Source organism: Physeter macrocephalus, chromosome 15 (genome assembly GCF_002837175.3).
Source record: "Physeter macrocephalus isolate SW-GA chromosome 15, ASM283717v5, whole genome shotgun sequence".
NCBI classification, from domain to species: domain Eukaryota; kingdom Metazoa; phylum Chordata; class Mammalia; order Artiodactyla; family Physeteridae; genus Physeter; species Physeter macrocephalus.
In genome coordinates, this window is record NC_041228.1 from 19,672,154 (window position 1) to 19,688,782 (window position 16,629).

The 16,629-nt window shown below is 44.8% G+C and overlaps 1 protein-coding gene and 1 long non-coding RNA gene across 9 annotated transcripts in view; one reads left to right on the forward strand and one right to left on the reverse strand.

Annotated features, from left to right (window-relative positions):
- The window catches only part of LOC129392848 (uncharacterized), a 272,680-nt gene extending 266,181 nt beyond the window's left edge, over positions 1 to 6,499 (reverse strand). The window contains exons 1-2 of the long non-coding RNA XR_008619517.1: positions 6,447 to 6,499; positions 2,658 to 2,746 (exon numbers count right to left, since the gene is read on the reverse strand). This is a non-coding gene — a long non-coding RNA (uncharacterized lncRNA). The remainder of the gene's footprint in view (positions 1 to 2,657; positions 2,747 to 6,446) is intronic.
- Positions 6,500 to 6,765: 266 nt separating this feature from the next.
- The window catches only part of SAMD12 (sterile alpha motif domain containing 12), a 413,132-nt gene continuing 403,268 nt past the window's right edge, over positions 6,766 to 16,629 (forward strand). For 6 of the 8 annotated variants that reach the window (XR_003683355.2, XR_008619453.1, XM_028500395.2 and 3 more), the window contains exon 1: positions 6,783 to 6,916. Coding sequence is in view for 6 of the 8 variants with exons in the window: in XM_028500395.2 (XP_028356196.1) it covers positions 6,904 to 6,916 (13 nt within the window). In the remaining 2 variants the exon portion in view is untranslated. Of the gene's footprint in view, positions 6,917 to 7,092; positions 7,325 to 16,629 lie in introns of those variants that run through there. The other 2 variants (XM_024129448.1, XM_024129447.2) reach the window with 2 other exon arrangements.

A 16,629-nucleotide genomic window follows, 5' to 3' on the forward strand; every position in this document is an offset into this window, starting at 1 on the left:
ACCCGGTGTAGAATGAAGATGGTGGCTAAGGGATGAGAAAAGGAATCAAGAGAGTAGTTGTTGAGGACAAATTGACCAGACTTGGTCACTAATTTCTCTAAGGATAAGGAAGCAGGAAGAAGGACTCACATCATCATAAAACTTTAGAGCAGGATCTTTAAGATCTTCTCGTTGGGCAGTTTTCAAACTTATATTTAGCCTTAGGACCTTCAAACATCAGTTTCAAGAAGAAACCTAGGGACTTCCCTGGCAGTCCAGTGGTTGAGACTTCGCCTTCCAATGCAAGGGGTGTGGGTTCGATCCCTGGTCAGGGAGCTAAGATCCCACATGCCTTGTGGCCAAAAAGCCAAAAACATAAAACGGAAGCAGTATTGTAACAAATTCAACAAAGACTCTAAAAAAATAGTCCACATCAAAAAAAAATCTTAAAAAAAAAAAAAAAAAAAAGGAGAAACTTAAAGTGCAGGACAGAAGAAAGGAGAGGGCCGTGGAAGTGTTTTATCCAACAGTGGAGAAAGGAAGAATGTAAGGGAGGAATTCCTGGGCTTCACATTCTGAAATCTTGGCTGGGAATTTTTAGGGCATTCTAGATCTGAGAAGAAGTGCCCCAAGATATAGACTTCACAATTCAAGTATCATTTTGTCCCACTCTCAAAGTAGTCCAGGACAAATAAATTTCAAAGGTGGGAATATTTCACGTGAATGGTTTTAGAGGCCTTGAATTGTAGGAAGACCCATAGTTTTGTGGTTAAAAGCTCCATCCTCGAGTTGATTATTTGAGACCAATTCCTGGCTCTATCACACCCCTTCATCTGTTAACATCCAAGAAATTTCTTAACTTCTCTGTGCATACTTCAGTTTTCCCATCTGTAAAATTGGGATAATAATAGAGTAGCATCCATTTCCCAGGGTTACTGTGAAGATGAAATGAGCTATTCCGTTGAAAATGCTTAGCACAAAGCCTGACACAAGGCAAGCAGTAACTGTAGCTCATTATATAATAAATGTTATCTCCCTACTTAGGATGCCTGCTATTTGCCAAGCACTGTTGTAGGTACTGGAGAGATGAAGAACAAGATACTATTTAAGCCTTGCATTCACTAAACACTCATTCGAAGACTCTTACTTATGCTATCTCTTATGGTGATTTAAAATATGTCCACAAATTCTTAGACACTCCCTTCAAAACGTAGAGCCTAATTCCCCCCCACCATGAGCATTGGCTACACTAAGTGGCTCTAGACTAAGTGGCTCACTTCTAACAAGTAGAATAGGCAGAAGTGATGATGTATGATTTCCAAGATGAGGTCACAGAAGACATGTGGTTTCCTCCTTGGATCACTCTCTCTTGGGGAAGCCACTGTCACTTTGTGAGGACAATCCAGTATTCCCATGAAGAGGTGTCTGCTGCAAGGTACTGAGGTCTCCTACTAACAGCCAGCAATAACTTGCCAGGTGTGTGAGGAGCCACCACAGCAGTGGATCCTCCAGCCCCAGTCAAGCCTTCAGATGACTGCAGCCCTGGCCAGCATCTTGACTGCAACCTCATGAGAGACCTTGAGCTAGAATCACCCGGCTAAGCTGCTCTCCGATTCCCTGAACCACAGAAATTGGGTGAGATAATAAATGTTTACTGTTTTAAGCCACATTAGAAAGATAGATAACTTATCCTCAAAAAGCCCTGAAAGGGATATATTGTTATCCATTTCATAGATAAGGAAACCAAGGTGGAGATGTTAATTACTTTGCTCAGTTCACCCAGCTGGTTGTGGTGAGAGGCAGATTTCAACTAAGATCTATAGGTTTCCAGGGTCCAGGGTATTTCTACTCCATCAGTGTGCCTCCAAAGACAGTCAATGAAACATACAGCACACATAAGGGAGCTCTATAAGGAAACAGGGCCTTGGGGAGGCTTTGTGGTTGGGTTTGCTTTTTTGCCTTCGACCAGCCCAGCAGGGGATGAGAGCGAAGGACCCCCAAGGGTCCATAAAAGGGTTGTATGAGGAAGGCAGAGATTGCCTTAACAAATATAGTCTGCATCAATTAAGACACCTTAACAGATACTACCCCATTAGCATTTAAACCTGTGGGGCAAAAATTTGCAAATAGTTTCCCCCACTCCCATAAAATTCACATTTTCAGCTTTGGGGATTCTTGAATGAAACCAGACCTCACAGAAATACCTTTCAAATACCAAATTCTTCTCTAACAGTTACCATGGGCTGGAAAAAGCAAGTAGAAGGCAAAGCCTGAGTCTGCACTATGCTAATGCTGGCCTTATCTCACAAGGCACATCTTGGGTCCTGCATTCTTTCTCTCCCAGGTGCAATCTAAATCATCGCCTACGTCCCATTTTTCTTTAACTTCTTTGAGTTTGGCAGACATTAAGGCTGAGCCCTAGATCATGCCTGCAGGTTCATGAGGACAGTAATCTGTCATCAGCACCTGCAGTGCCTTTTATTGGCCTCTGACTGCATGAATTCCCCCGACTCTTACTTTCTGACAACGGATAGACTTTTCTCATCTCTAACCACGAAGGCTCAACCCCATTCTTTCCTCCTGCAACAACACAATATGCTATATTTTCTGCCTCTGGGAAAATAAGAAAAGCATACAAAGAAAAGGCTGCAAAAGTTTTATCCATGTTACTTGCCCACCGTTCAAGAAGAGGCACGTGGAGTGGTTCCTTTGGGTCCACACCTGATACCAGTGTATCCAGCTCCAAGTTTTGACCTTGGTCCGCACTCTGCAAAATTGCATATGGTGAGAACACGACATGTGAAAAATTAGAAAGGTGAGATTGTATAGTGGTTAAGCACACGGCCTGCAAAGCCAGAATGCCGGGGTGTTTTTAAAGCACTTAGACGGATTTCTGGCAAATCATAACCACTCCGTTAGTGTTTTATTCATATAGGTAGGTTAAATCTATTGCACAAACTCCCATTTCTTTAGAAAACTGCCTCTATTCTAAGGTGGAGCTTTAGTTCTCTCATTTAATCACCACAAAACCAAACAGTATATTAAGATATTAGAGTTCAGCACTGTCTATCCACCGTCCCATTTTATTTTAAAGGAAGAATACTTTAAATATACGGACATTTGCTTAAAGACTTTCCTAACAGTGTTTCCTTTATGTTTTCCAATTTTGGTGTGCTAGGAAATTATTTTGCAGGACTGTATATATAAAAAATTACATGTCCTATATTTCAAAGGCAATGTAAAGCATTTTCAAGGGCAAAGTTGCCCATTTTTTATTTTTACTCTCCATTTTTACTGGAGAATCTAACCCCACCTAAGCACTGACAGCCCTTTGCTAAGTTTAGCTGAACGTTACATGTGGCTCTCTGGTAAATTAACTTCCCGTGCCCCACGCCTGAAATGCTGTATTCACCTGTGGCACATACAGCCACAGGGCTCCCAGGGTCATACTTTTCCAGAACTGGCTGAAGACAGAACTGTGGAGACAGCAACAGGTCTTTGGTAATAATCATTTCCACAAATGTATTGAACACTGTTCAAAGCCTTGCCTACATTTTCTCATTTTCTTCTCAGCATAGCTCATGCCAGACTCAGGAGCCAGCCCCGATGACCCCTCCCATCCTTCTCACACCCACACAAAATGAAGATTCACTGTGATGACTCTGGAGTATAAGAACACTGCTTATACAACTCCACTATTCCAGGAGGCAAATAGGACCTAGATTCCTTAAAATTTTATCCTTAGTACTCAGTGAATTGGTTAAACCTGCTCTATATATCCTTAGTACTCAGTGAATTGGTTAAACCTGCTCTATTTCTAGCACCTTCCCCCTGTCATTCTGCCACCAGCAAAATGCCCCCATTGCTTATTCTAGCACCCCTCTAGACTCAGAAACACACACATGCAGATACACAATGGCTGGCACCCAATCGGGATTGGGTCCCACTTCTCCCTCCTTCTTAAGAACAATGGCTAAATTTACCTCTTTGCAAAGTCTGGGTCCTAATGTCTTCTTTGGTAGTGGTTCTCAAACTTTAGCACGAATTAAAATCACTTGGCAGGCTTGTGACACCACAGATTGCCGGATCCTAAACCCCTAAGTTTCTGATTCAGTAGGTCTGGGTTGACGCCCAAGAGTTTTAATTAACCAGCTCCCAGGTGATGTTCATGCTCTGGGTTCAGCACCCAGACCTTGAGAACAACTGCTCTAGTTTATAAAAGATGGTAGAAGATTCCAGTCTGCTGTGGGTTGAATTGTGTCCCCCAAATAGACATGATGGATTCTTAACCCCAGATACTTGTGAATGTGACCTTATTTGGAAATGGGGTTTTTGTAGATGTAACCAAATTAAGGTGAAATCATACTGGATCAGGGTTGGCCCTCAGAACCAGGCCTTAAAAAGTCTTGAACACTTCCTTTTGCCCTCTTGCTCCTCTGCCATTACTAGGAGAATGGCTTCCTCCTTCAGCCTGGGGCAGAGTTCCCCCAACCTACCCACAAACCTGCAGTGAGGAACAAAGCTGCCCCAGCCTCTTTGACTTAAAGCTAAGCCATCAAACCAGGCTGAGCTGTCTCTAGAGCAACAGAAATCTTCCCCCAACCCGCCCCTGTCCTTGCCAAAAGAGCCTTGGTCTGGACCAGTTGTGGACACTGGCCACGGTGTGATCTGGGCAAACCCTTCAACTTTTCTGCCTTAACTGTGAAATGAGGGGGCTTAGGTTAACTTATCTCTAGGTCATTTTTGAATTGATGAAAATATCTACTTCTAAGAGTATGAAACATTAAAACAAACAAAAGTGAAATACAAACTTGCAGTTTCATGGGGGGAAATGGAGACCTAATCATCATTAGGTAGCTTATTCACACACTCCTTCAGTCAGGCATTATTTATAAACATATATGTATTAAATATTTATTATGTGCCAGACAGTGCTGGTGGCTGGAACATCAAAGGTGAGCAGTACCAGAGTCCATCCCTGACCTCGTGGAACCAGTGGAGGCACTGACATTACTTAAATACAGCAGAGAGAGGAGAGAGGAAGCCCACACTCAGGAAGATGCAACGAGACTCAGTGACAGGTTAACAGAGCAGGAAACAGAGAGGAATGCCAAATATGCCCCCTCTTTCCTTCTTACCCAGGCATTTTGGTCTCTATCCCTTTAACAAGATTGTGCAATAGAAGCTACAGATTAGAATCTCCTAAAGTACTTGAAAAAAGAAAAACAGTGCTGGGGATGGGAGCCCTACCTCCAGAGATTCTGGTGCACTTTGTCAGCATTGGTATTAGTAATATTATCATTATTTTAACTTATTTTGCCCATGGCAAGCGTGTCTCACTGAACTGGACTCTCTCTACTGCACCAAGGATGGAAGGCTTGGGTTTGAATTGCGTACAGCTCCATGAACTCAGAGTTAAATTATCACCAAGGGCATTTACTGGTTACGGGTATTTTTAAAAGTACCCAGACACGGCCATGTTCCCAATAGGAGGACTAAGCACATACTTAGTGACCACAAAAACAGGTGTGCACATATGCGCTCAGAAACAAAATTGTTCAGTGTTTAAAAAAAAAAAAATTATCACCAAGAGGGACAAAGAAAATCTAAGTAGTCATGACAGGAAGAATCGAATCCTTGTATTTCCTTGGAGTTATTTTCCAGAGTAATTTCTTTAAAAATTAAATATGGGGTAGGGGCAGAAGAGCTGGGGGCTGGGTGGACCATATGCAATTCTGAGCTCCCGGCCTTTAAAAATCTTACTGGAGTCCTGAGTCTGATCTGTTCCCAAGGCCATTCCCTCACCTCTACCAGCGATAATTGCATCTGTATTTCCACACGCGGGAAAAAAAGTGTGGGAACTTCATTCTTATCAGTATTTACCAGCTCTGGAATTCTACTGCCTTCAGCGTGATTCTTTTACCTGTTTGCTTATAGCACTCCAGCACCTGGAGTTAGGACAGAAGTTCATAAATTGAAAGAACACTCTCAGATGCTATTAATTATTAGGCCCTATCACTGACCGCCAAGGGGCTCCCAAACCAGTCAAGCTGAAAGCCTCCTGTCTTGGAAGCCACACAGGTTTCCATCATCTGACATCCTCAGGTGGAATCCTGGTTCCCAGATTTTGTTTCTAATAACCCCTTAGGGGTGATACCTGTTCGGGTTTTTTAGGCCATCCCCCATCCCAACGCGAAGTGTTTAGCCACCTGAATCACCTGGAGGATCAGAATACAGCTGTATCACCTCGCAAGATTCTCCCTAACCCACTTCCCAGGTCTCAGAGGAACAAGTTTCAACCGCACCCTGTGCAGCGGCTCTCTGGCCCAGGCGGAAAAACAGAGCCGGCCGGCGGCTCTGCTCCCCTCACTAACTGGGTGGCCAAGGAGGCCAGAGACAAGCCCAGAAGGTCACACCACAAACCCTGCCGCCTCCTGCCTCCCGCACGAGCCCTGCCAGGTGCTTACCCCCTTTTAATCAACAGGGAAGAGCTCAATCACGGGTCTCTGCTCCTGGCGCGGAACGCAACCGGCGCACGGCATCTTGGGAAATGTAGTCCCATCTACCTCCCAGGGTCCCCCGGGTCTACTCATGAGACCCCCACCACCACCCCGCCAAGAGGGATTTCTCTGCCTGGGCCCGATGAAGCCGGCGATGCCATCCCAGTGTGGAGGCGGGGCCGCGCCCTTCGCAGGACTCGGGGTACTCTCCCGGGTCGGAGGCAAGAGAGGGAACTACAATTCCCAGGCTGCTCTGCGCCGAGCCGGGAGCCGCCAGCCTCGCTTTGCGTGACCGCGGCAGGTTGGTCCTGGAGCAGATGAGCGCAGAATATTTAGGCGAAAGCGCGAGGAGGGAGGGGAGCGCGGGGCAGGAGGAGTATCTCGGCCCAGAAAATTATGCATGCGTTAGGGAAGCTCTGAGAGAATGGCTGTGGAAGGTAAGGGACGCTTGGGCATTTTAAGCTCCCTCTTAACCCGCGCACCCCGATACACACATCCCCGATGAAGCTTGGGGAACGTGGGGAGGAGAGGAAAGTGGGTGGTGGCAAGCGGGCCCTTTCCTCTTACACCTCTTGGCACTCACCTGAGCCACGGAGGGCCAGTAGGTGCTTTATTCAGTTACTTTGGAAAGACAGGTAGATGCGCAGCACTCTCGGGTTGGAGGCGAAGAGTGTCCCTAATGCGAAACGATGTGCTGGATATGGGGGAAAAGCCTGAGAGAGCGCTTGGAGGTCTCAGCCCCGAGGTGCTCTTTTCGCTGCCGCATCCCGCCAGGGCCGGCTCGGTGGCCTCGAGGTTGAGGAGGCTCACTTTGGCCTCCACACATGGGAGAAGACCCTCGCCAGGTGCGTCATCGGGAAGCAAGGACTGCTATTGGGTCGAGGGCCCCTCGTCGTGTGTACGCAGCAGCGATAGCAGCAGATGTACCCAGAGGGTGGAGGTGTCCCTACACCGGTCTCTTTATACAACCCTCCCGAGGTTAGCAAAGTTTACAGAAACGAAATGGAATCAGCCAGGGTTAAGGACAGCCAACCTCTTCCATTGGGGTGAATCCTTTTCTTTGAAGACCACCTTCTGCTTTCCTCCTATAATTCTGGCCTTTGGCTTTGCAGTTTGGGCTCTGTGATGTTGCCACCTTTGAACTGCCTGGTTGAAAGCGGGGACAGGCGGTTTTTGTGGGATCACAAGTTTTCATTTCAGATGCTCTCACCTTGGAAGACTGGCTTTCTTGTTGAGGGTAGTTTCTGGGGAAAAATATGTGGGCCAGAAGTGTTTGTGGTGTCAAATGAGCAGTCACACTGTGCCTGAATGATAAATTGAAATGATCATGGGACTAAAGGGGAGTGTAAGTTCATCTACAGAATTATGGCTCCTGAGTGTGGCTCAGGTCAGAGGGGAAGCTGGTGTTGGAAAAAGAGGGCATGCCTGCCAGCTGCAGCAGACTCCTTGCCAAGGGGAAGTAGCCTGTTCTTGGAGGCTGAAAGCAAGAAGGAACCACAAGGGTTTGCTGGCGTCCCTCTTCCCTACCTGCCCCAGGTGAGAGCAACTGAACTAATCTGACTCTTGCTCTCTTTGTAATTACTTAACAACTTGAAGTAGCAATACCCCAGCTCTGTGGTCAGCACCCATTAACTCAGGAAACTGTTACTTTGGGGCTGTCTCAGGTTCAGAGATCCCCAGCTGGGCACTTCTATCCACCTATCTACCTCCCTTTACTGTTCTTATTATATATTTGGCTTTTAAATTTATACATATGTATATAAATCTATATACACACACATATACAAATCTCATCTATAGGGCTTTGAAAAAACAACCAGAGTTTTCTGTGCAAATGTAATAATAGGGTGAGAATCTGGCTTTTTGCGTTGTTACAGGTGATGGTAACTGAGACAAGACTTTAGATGAAAAAAACAAAAAACACAAGGTAAAGTTCATTCTGAGCTTGAGGCTAAGGGCAAGTTGACCTACTGGCACCTCTCTACCTCACCCCTCAGATGACATTATCTCTTCTCTTCCTCACTCTTCTGTGCCTCAAGTGAAGGGCACTCCCACTGGTTGCCAGTCCATGATGTACTTGAAAGCAATTTCCTGCACGCTGGAAGAAGTATAGAATTAGTCATATTTCTTGTCTGATGGGTTATTATACCAGCGAAGCCAGACCTTACAAAAACAAAGTCTTTGAAAGGAAGTATGCCTGGACTGTGGAGAGCTTATTTTATTTTCTAGTGACTTGTTTGGTTAAGGTGCCTGTCTAGTAAACAGGAGATCCTGAGTTTGAATCACAATGAGGCCTCAACTTGAAGAATAAAGTGACTGTTTTAAACTTTGACTGCAAATATTCCTATCTCTGGTCTTTACAAAGGCAGCTTTCTTGGTTTGAACTTGGCCCTTCCTAGCTACTCTCGTTTGGTCTTTCAAGGCTCAGGGAAAACTTCACCTCCTCTGGGAACCTGTCTCAACCCTCCCTTCCGTCTGCCTCTGAGTGCTCTGCCCCGTCTGTGGGAGGTGCCTCCTGCTTTGTCTCCTCAGCACCTGTGCTTACATTTAACACTTGCCGTACTTAATGTCTCTCACTAGACTCTAAGACTACAGCCCTTGGGGAGTGGGGACCATGTACTCTTTGACTTTATACTCCCAGGCAGTAGTACACTACCTGACCCATGGTAGGTACTCAGTAAATGCTCATGAAATGCACGGGAAGTAAATCCATGGAGCTTTTGTACCTGACTCCATAAGGGTTCATGGGGCTTTCTTAGGAGCCCAAATGCCATAAAATAAGGAACTTTTGAGAGGTTTGAAGGCAGTGGCTCTCACCTGAGGAGGGACATTGTCCTCCTGGGGCATGTTTGAGATATGCAGGGGCTGGTATTGATATTTTATGCCCATGGGCCAGGGATGCTAAGTGTCCTATAGTGCATGGCTGTCTCGTACAAAATTCCCAACCCAAAACCAAGGAACAACCAGTTTCCCCAAGCTCACTGAGAAACACTGATTTAGAGAATAAGGAATATTGCCAGAGGAAATGGAATAGGAAATATAATACATGTTACTTAACATCTGAGGTTTAGTTTCTGCATCTGGAAAAAACGGGCACACTGCTGTTTAGGTCCCACTAAAGTTGTGAAGATTAAATAAAGGAAAGGGCTTATTAAGAGTGGCTAGGACATGGATTCTCAGTAAATACTACTTGCACTCCCTCCCATCCTTCTCCTATAAAAAAAAAAGCAGTACTGTTTGGAACCTGTTTTGTATCCTGAATTTTCACTTATTCATGCCAGTCTTTGTAATTAGTAGCAAATTAGAAGTTTTTTTGTTTTCTTTTTCTTATAATGTGTAACCTGTTTTCTTAAGTAAGCTTGAACTTGTAAAAAGTGTTAAGAGCAAGGAGGGGGCTCATTCATTTTGCTAAACTTGTAACTTGGAGTTTAAGATGAAAAAGAGGGCTCATTCACTTTGCTAAACTTGTAGCTTGGAGTTATTTTATGGCTACCCTGGGTTAGGCTTTCTTTGAATTAATTACAGCATCCTAGGTCTACTCCCTAATCTGCCTTACATTTATAGGCAGCTTAAAGCTGTGCTTTCCAGCCACAGAACACGTAATGGTCTGCATTCAGATTGGGATTGTATTGGCATCCATTGTCTTAAAAAAAATTTTAAAGAAATTACTCCAAACAGCTGGAGAACTAGGACCTCTAGAAAGGAGGTAGCCTGTAGAAACCGAGAGTAACCCCTTCTCCGTGGACAGATTGTGTCGACAGTTGTCACCATTGAGGCACTGTTTTCTAACATTAATGGGTTGAAGGGAGAGGAAAAAAGTGGATTCATCAGGCATAGTATTGTATTCACCTCTGTATTCCAAGATTGCTGTCTGGCACTTATTTGGACCTCAGTAATTGTTTCATGAGTGAAGTATAAATGCCCCAGAGCAAGAGAAGGCTTTTCCTACTCCTGGTCCACATTTCCTCTCCTCCTTGCTTCATCCTCAGCTGTAGAAGAAAATGGAGTGGATAAATTTTGTACATAGTGTTTCTATTCCAGATCTAATAGAATAGTAGCTCCTCTTCCATGGCAGAAAGACGCGTCCCATTATTCACCGCCCTCCAAAGAGATTTCCAGTTGTAGGCTACGTGCTCTGAATGACATTGGGCTAAGGGATCCACATTTTACATCCAGTGAACAAATTGACTCATCACATGGCCTCTGATTAGTCATTCAGTGCTCAAGTTCTATAGTGTTTCTCCTGTAAAAGAGTAACAAAACTTCCCATCACCAAAATATTGTAAGGATAAGTAATCATAACAGCGGCTGGGGAAAAAAGGGAAAACAAGATACCTCGGAACCTCGTGGCAAAGAGAAGCCATTGTCAATGATGACTCTGTACCCTGCTGGCATTCAGAACTGAGTCACAATCCCAGAGGGGGATCAAGACGTCATCTTGATTACAAAGGTGCAGGGGGTTATTCTTCCTGACTTTGGGCCGGATGGTAAAGTGGGTTTGCTACTACTGCACCCCAGCAGCGAGTTTACCCCTCACAGGACCGCCTGCCTCTGTAACACTGGCAGCCTGGACAGCAGAGAGAAGATGGGCTCCTGCAGCAGGCATCTGGGACCCAGAGGGAGAGAGGCCCCAACTCCGGATGCGTTGTTCCCTTTCACAGGCTTTCACGTCACCACTTGTCTTCTCCTCGCCAGAGGAGAGCCCATAGAGGGCGGAGAGGGACCAGCAGTACCATTGTCTTGGATTTCCCCTATGACACGGGAAGTAAGGAGGACGGTGGCTCTCCTGGTACTAGCCTGCCTCCAGTTTTTTCTAACTGCATTTCCATGTTGAGAACAAGGTTTACGTGCAGTTCTGCTTGGTGGTGCTTTCTGAGGGCAGGCACGGTGCCTTATGCCTGGCCCATGGTCGACGCCGTGTGAGGTTTGTTAAACAAATCAATGAATGAACGGCAGACTGAATGAATGAATGGGTAGGCTAATGAGTGCGTCTGATTTCTGTGGTAGCCCCTCTACACCCCCCCAAGAAGAACTCGTTCATTTGCAGAGCGCCTGTTGCAAAAGCAGCACGACTGTCAACACGCTTCCCTCTGGGCTCCATGCAGCATCCCGGTGTGAGTGTTCAACTACCTGCTACTCGAGTCTCTGTCGTTTCACTTTTCGCCAGGGGTCTTATATTCTTTTTTTCTAATATTTATTTTGTTCTCTAGCCCACGAGATCTGACTGTCCTGCAGCAGCAGCCTGTACCCATCACTCTGTTTTAGGACATGAGAGTGGTGAATGAAGCCTTTGCTGAAAACTCCCGTCCAGTGACTGTGCTTGAGGGAGAAGTGGGGTCCCAAGCCCTGCCTCTACACTTGCTGCGGCAGGAGTTCCTGCCACTCCCAGCTCTTCTTCCTGACCTCTAACTGGTTCAGATAGGGCTTCAGTCTAATCCCTCTGTTACCTGGCCACGCCCTTGCTAATTCCTTTCAGCCCACCCTTCTTTCTTGTCTGTCTTGCTGTGCTCTTTGGCCAGAAGGAACTAGGGCTGGTGCTAACAAGGGGGAGGTGGTGTAGAACCTCTGCCGGTGTAGCTGTGATCCGTAATGCTGTGGGACAGACACATCACAGGAGGGACAGCCTGGGATCTGAAACCTGTGCCTGAGCTCTGGGGACTGAGCGTCAGACGTTGTGCATTTAATGAAGAAAACTGCAAACTTCCTTTTCCTGGCGTTCAGGCAGGTTTTGCATTTGCTGTTGATAAGCAGGAGAGCGCTCCCTGTGTGCAAGGAACTCTACTAGATTTGAGGGGCCCACTAAGAAGGAAGCTTAGCCGTCCCCCACCTCCACTTGGCTGGAGACAGAGATTCAGATTAGGTTGCATGATATGAGTGCTAAAGTACAAGCAGCATAACGTGGGCGGTCGGAGAACAAATGGAGCATTTGGTTCTGAGCTGGACAGGATGGGATGGCCTAACCAAGGGGATAGCATTTGAGTGAGCTGTTGAGTACAATACTGATGGGTGGGGACTGGGGGAAGGGCGTGGAACAGAGGGCTGTATGTGGAATGTGTGCTACCCCCCAAGTCCTGGTGTTGTGGTTGTTTAGCCCTCTATGGGCAGGAAAGTTAATGAGGATGCTCCTCTCACGTCTGGTGCGTTCCTTTTCCTGTGGGCTCGATTATCTGCTTGGCCAGACCTCCAGCACTCCCTGCAGCCATGGTCCTTTTGTAACTATAAGAACAAGCAAGGAAAGCTGCTCTCCTGTAAATCAAGCTGATTCTTCCCCAGTTTTCTGATGTGGATGTAGCAGCTCAGAGCTGGCTCATGAGAGCAAACTTCGCTATATTTAGTCTGATTTTTCTAACGCGTGGGTGCAAGAAGCTGCTCGTATAGCTCGCCTCCCGAGGGAAGAGCACACAGGGGTGGCATTTGTCAGGTGACAGGGGTGGCTGCCTCACGGCCTTCTTTCTGCAGCCTTTTTCCAAGGGCACCTGGGGCTGGGAGGAGCCAGCTGGCAAGTTCAATTCCTTTGCTCCTCGGCTGCCCTTGATGCTCTAGAAGGTGTTTGGTGCTGTTCTGTGCAGTAAATACCACGTCTTCAGGGATTTGATGTTTGTGGATTGGCCATAGGTACAGAATGAGCACAGGCCTGCTGGTGCGTCACCATGGGAGCTGTAGCACGCACAGTGCTGTCTATAAGCATACGAGCTCTGCAGGCAGATTGGGTGTGAGCCCCAGCCCTGCCAAGGGCCTGCGCTGTGGGCCTGAGCAGCTCTGAGACTTCTCTGCTCATCTGTCAAATGGGGATATTAGTAGTGATGACCTTGTAGGCGTGTTGAGAGGGTTCAATCAGTCTCAAAGCTCTTAGGACCTGGTTTGGTAGTTGCTCAATAAACACTAAGCAAATATTGGACAAGAGGATGGTGATGCTGCCGTCTCTCCTTCCTGCCACGTTTAAGAAAGCATCTAAGCCATTTTTATGGCCCTGTGGTAGTACAGTGTCTGGTATAATTGTAGTTGCTAAGAGAGGAATGGTATTCATTATGTAATTCCCTGAAGTTATGAGGTAGCAGCGAAAAGTAAAAGTGATCATAATATGAGTGTATTTATTCATTAGAGGCTCAACACTTAAATAATCTCTCCCCACCAAAAATTTACTTTCCACTTAACACCCACAATTTTGTAGGCCGGGCTCTCTTAGATGGTCTGATAATTGCCCAGTCATACAATGTGTATGTAAATTGACTGCAAAGAGAAATTTCAGGCCATGCAAAAGAGGAAAAAATTTCATGGACTCTTATGAAAGTGACATTGGAAAACTGACGGAATCACACAGCTGTGACCCAATTAAGATTTGGCTGAGTTAGGCCAGGTAACCATTAAAGAAGAGAAAATTGACCTAAGACACTGTTTTGGTAGGAACCAAAGAAAAATATTAGACCACCTAAGGATTAGGAGAAGTCTTTGGTGACAAGCGATGCCCTGAAATATACTTTGGGGAAAAAATGTTCTTTATAAATGGGCTGTGAAAAGTCAAACATGAAATGAAAAATGTTTTGTCCTGCTGACATAAATCTTGTTGCAGGAATTATGTAACAAACAATTGATTTATTTTGGTTTTTGTTCTAAGAATTAACACACATTTACAACTATAAGTTTGGTTAAATGGGAGATAAACTCCTCCGTTTCTCCTTTCACGATAAAGTATCATTCAGACTGTTTCACTCTTAAGTTTTGAAACTTGAGTCCCTATTTCAAGATTTTACTCCATGTTCTCTATTAGTACTTGAAAAAAGTTTAAAAATCAGATTATTTAGGTATAATTTACGTTCAGTAAAATTTACCCTTTGAAGTTCTTTGAGTTTGGGCAAATGTATACAATGTAATCAGTCTTGTAACCACCAAGACAATCAAGATCAGTTCCTACAGCCCAAAAAGTTTTCTTGTGCCCTTTAGTTACCCTGTACTCTATTCACAACCCCTGACACACGCTGCTCTGAATTGTCTTTATCCTTTTGCCTTTTCCAGAAGGTTATATAAGTGATATCATGTACTATGTTGTTGTCTGAGTTCTTTCATTTAGTGAAACGCATTTGGGAGTCATCCATGTTGTTGCACGTATCAATCATTCAGTCCTTTTAATTGGTGAGTAGTATTCCATTGGATGGATGTACCACAGTTTATTCACCAGTCATACATTTGGATTGTTTCTGGTTTGGGGTAATAATGAAGAAATCACGATCAACAGTTGCATGCAGGTTTTTGTGTGAACATATTTATTTCTCTTGTATAAATAGCTAGGAATGGAATTTTGGAATCATAGTGTGTTTTAAGTTATAAGAAACTGTCAAACTTTTCAAAAGTTACTGTGTCTCACACGTATTTTCCTCAATTTGGATTTTGTTTCTACTCATCCTCTACTGATAATGAGGACCTCACAAGAATAAGAGAACCGGGACTAAGCAGGCGGTGGGATGGGATTAGAAGGAAACAGTTTTCCAGAAGTGGGTTCCTTGAGCTATATTACAGAAGAGCACGCAAGTATAGCAATGGCAAATATACACCCTGGTTTCCAGGTTAGTCCAGACTTCAAGGATGGATATAGCCTAGAAATACTGGTTTTGCATCCAAAAGAAAGCTGTTTAAATTCCCTTTTATAATGCACCGTAACAGGAATTTGCCATCAAGTTCTGGATATTGATTTCTTTTTTTTTTTTTTTTTGGTTATTGTGGCAAAACAGGTAAGGAAAGCAGCCTAGATGAGGGAGGGCTTACCTTTGGAGGAAATTTGGGTAAGAACAGGAAGACAAAAAAGGGAAGACCATGTTTGAGAGGCCACGGAAAGTGAGTTTAACTGGAGCAGGAAACACTTAACCTGTCCCTGGAAGGAATTGGTCTTGCCCACCAAGGGGGGTCGTCACAGGAGCCAAGGACTCCATTTTATGAAGCCTAAGAAAAGGTTAGTTGACCCAGTCTCTAGAGTGATTTAAATTTTGAGTATGGCAGCGGCCCGGCTTGTTTTGCAGCTGTGTGCGATTCTGATTGAGAACTGGGCCATGAGCTCTCCCGTTATACACTGCAGGTAAACCAAACACTGCTCCCAAAGACCACATTTTGCTCAGCCACAAATTGGATAGAGGGCCTGATAACAGAATTGCTTCCAAATGCAAAACATGGTCTTGGAAGTATAATTGGGGTATGGACACATTAGGATTTCCCACTGGTCTCTGGGACCGTGGGATGAGATATTTGAATTTAGGATAGCTACAGAATTCCTATGATACGTGGTTGCCTTAACACTACGCTACCCTGTTTGAGGTTGTAAAATACCAGTTTAGGGTTTTCGTGTTTTTCGTTTGAGGAAGTGCCTGTGCATTACATGGAGGTGAAAATACAATACTAACCAGGCTTCAGTAGATGTACTTTGCACTTGATTTTTGTCTGGAGTTTGGTGTTAAGGGTCATCTAGGAAATTTAGGTAGGTGTAGCATTTACTTACTGTAGGTTGTAAATAGAATGTCCTTCATCTTACATTCACAGGTATTTATCGAGCATCTAATATATGCCAGTCTCTAACAGGGTTTGATTTATAGTCCTATAATACCGTGGATAAGCTTAGGAAAAGCAGGTTTTCTGAAGACAGATCTGCTTATGTAGCGTTTCCTTTAAGAATCTTCTGGGGCACTTGGATGGTATTTTTTAATAAGTCAGAAATGGGGCCTTGAATCTAACACATGGCCTGAGTCATTCTTAATAAGCATATTTGGAGATGCTGGTATGCAGACAGGATTCTTAATCTAAGATCACAAGAGGGGACTGGAGGTCTCATGGGATCCTTGACCCCCTTAAACTATATGCACCATATATATATGGACATTATGTGTATTTTTCATGGCAAAGGGGACAGGGGCTTTTATTCTTTTCTCCAGGGACTAAGGATGAGCATGATGATCTCCATGAGAACATCCATTTGACTTTTTTATTCTGATAAATCTCTAGTGCCTACAACTATGTCTGGCACATAGCACACAACTATTTGTTGAGTAAACAAGAGAACTAATATCTTTTTGTTAGTTACTACTGACTACTCTGAGCCAGCTTCTTTTTTTTTTTGTGGTACGCGGGCCTCTCACTGTTGTGGCCTCTCCCGTTGCGGAGCACAGGT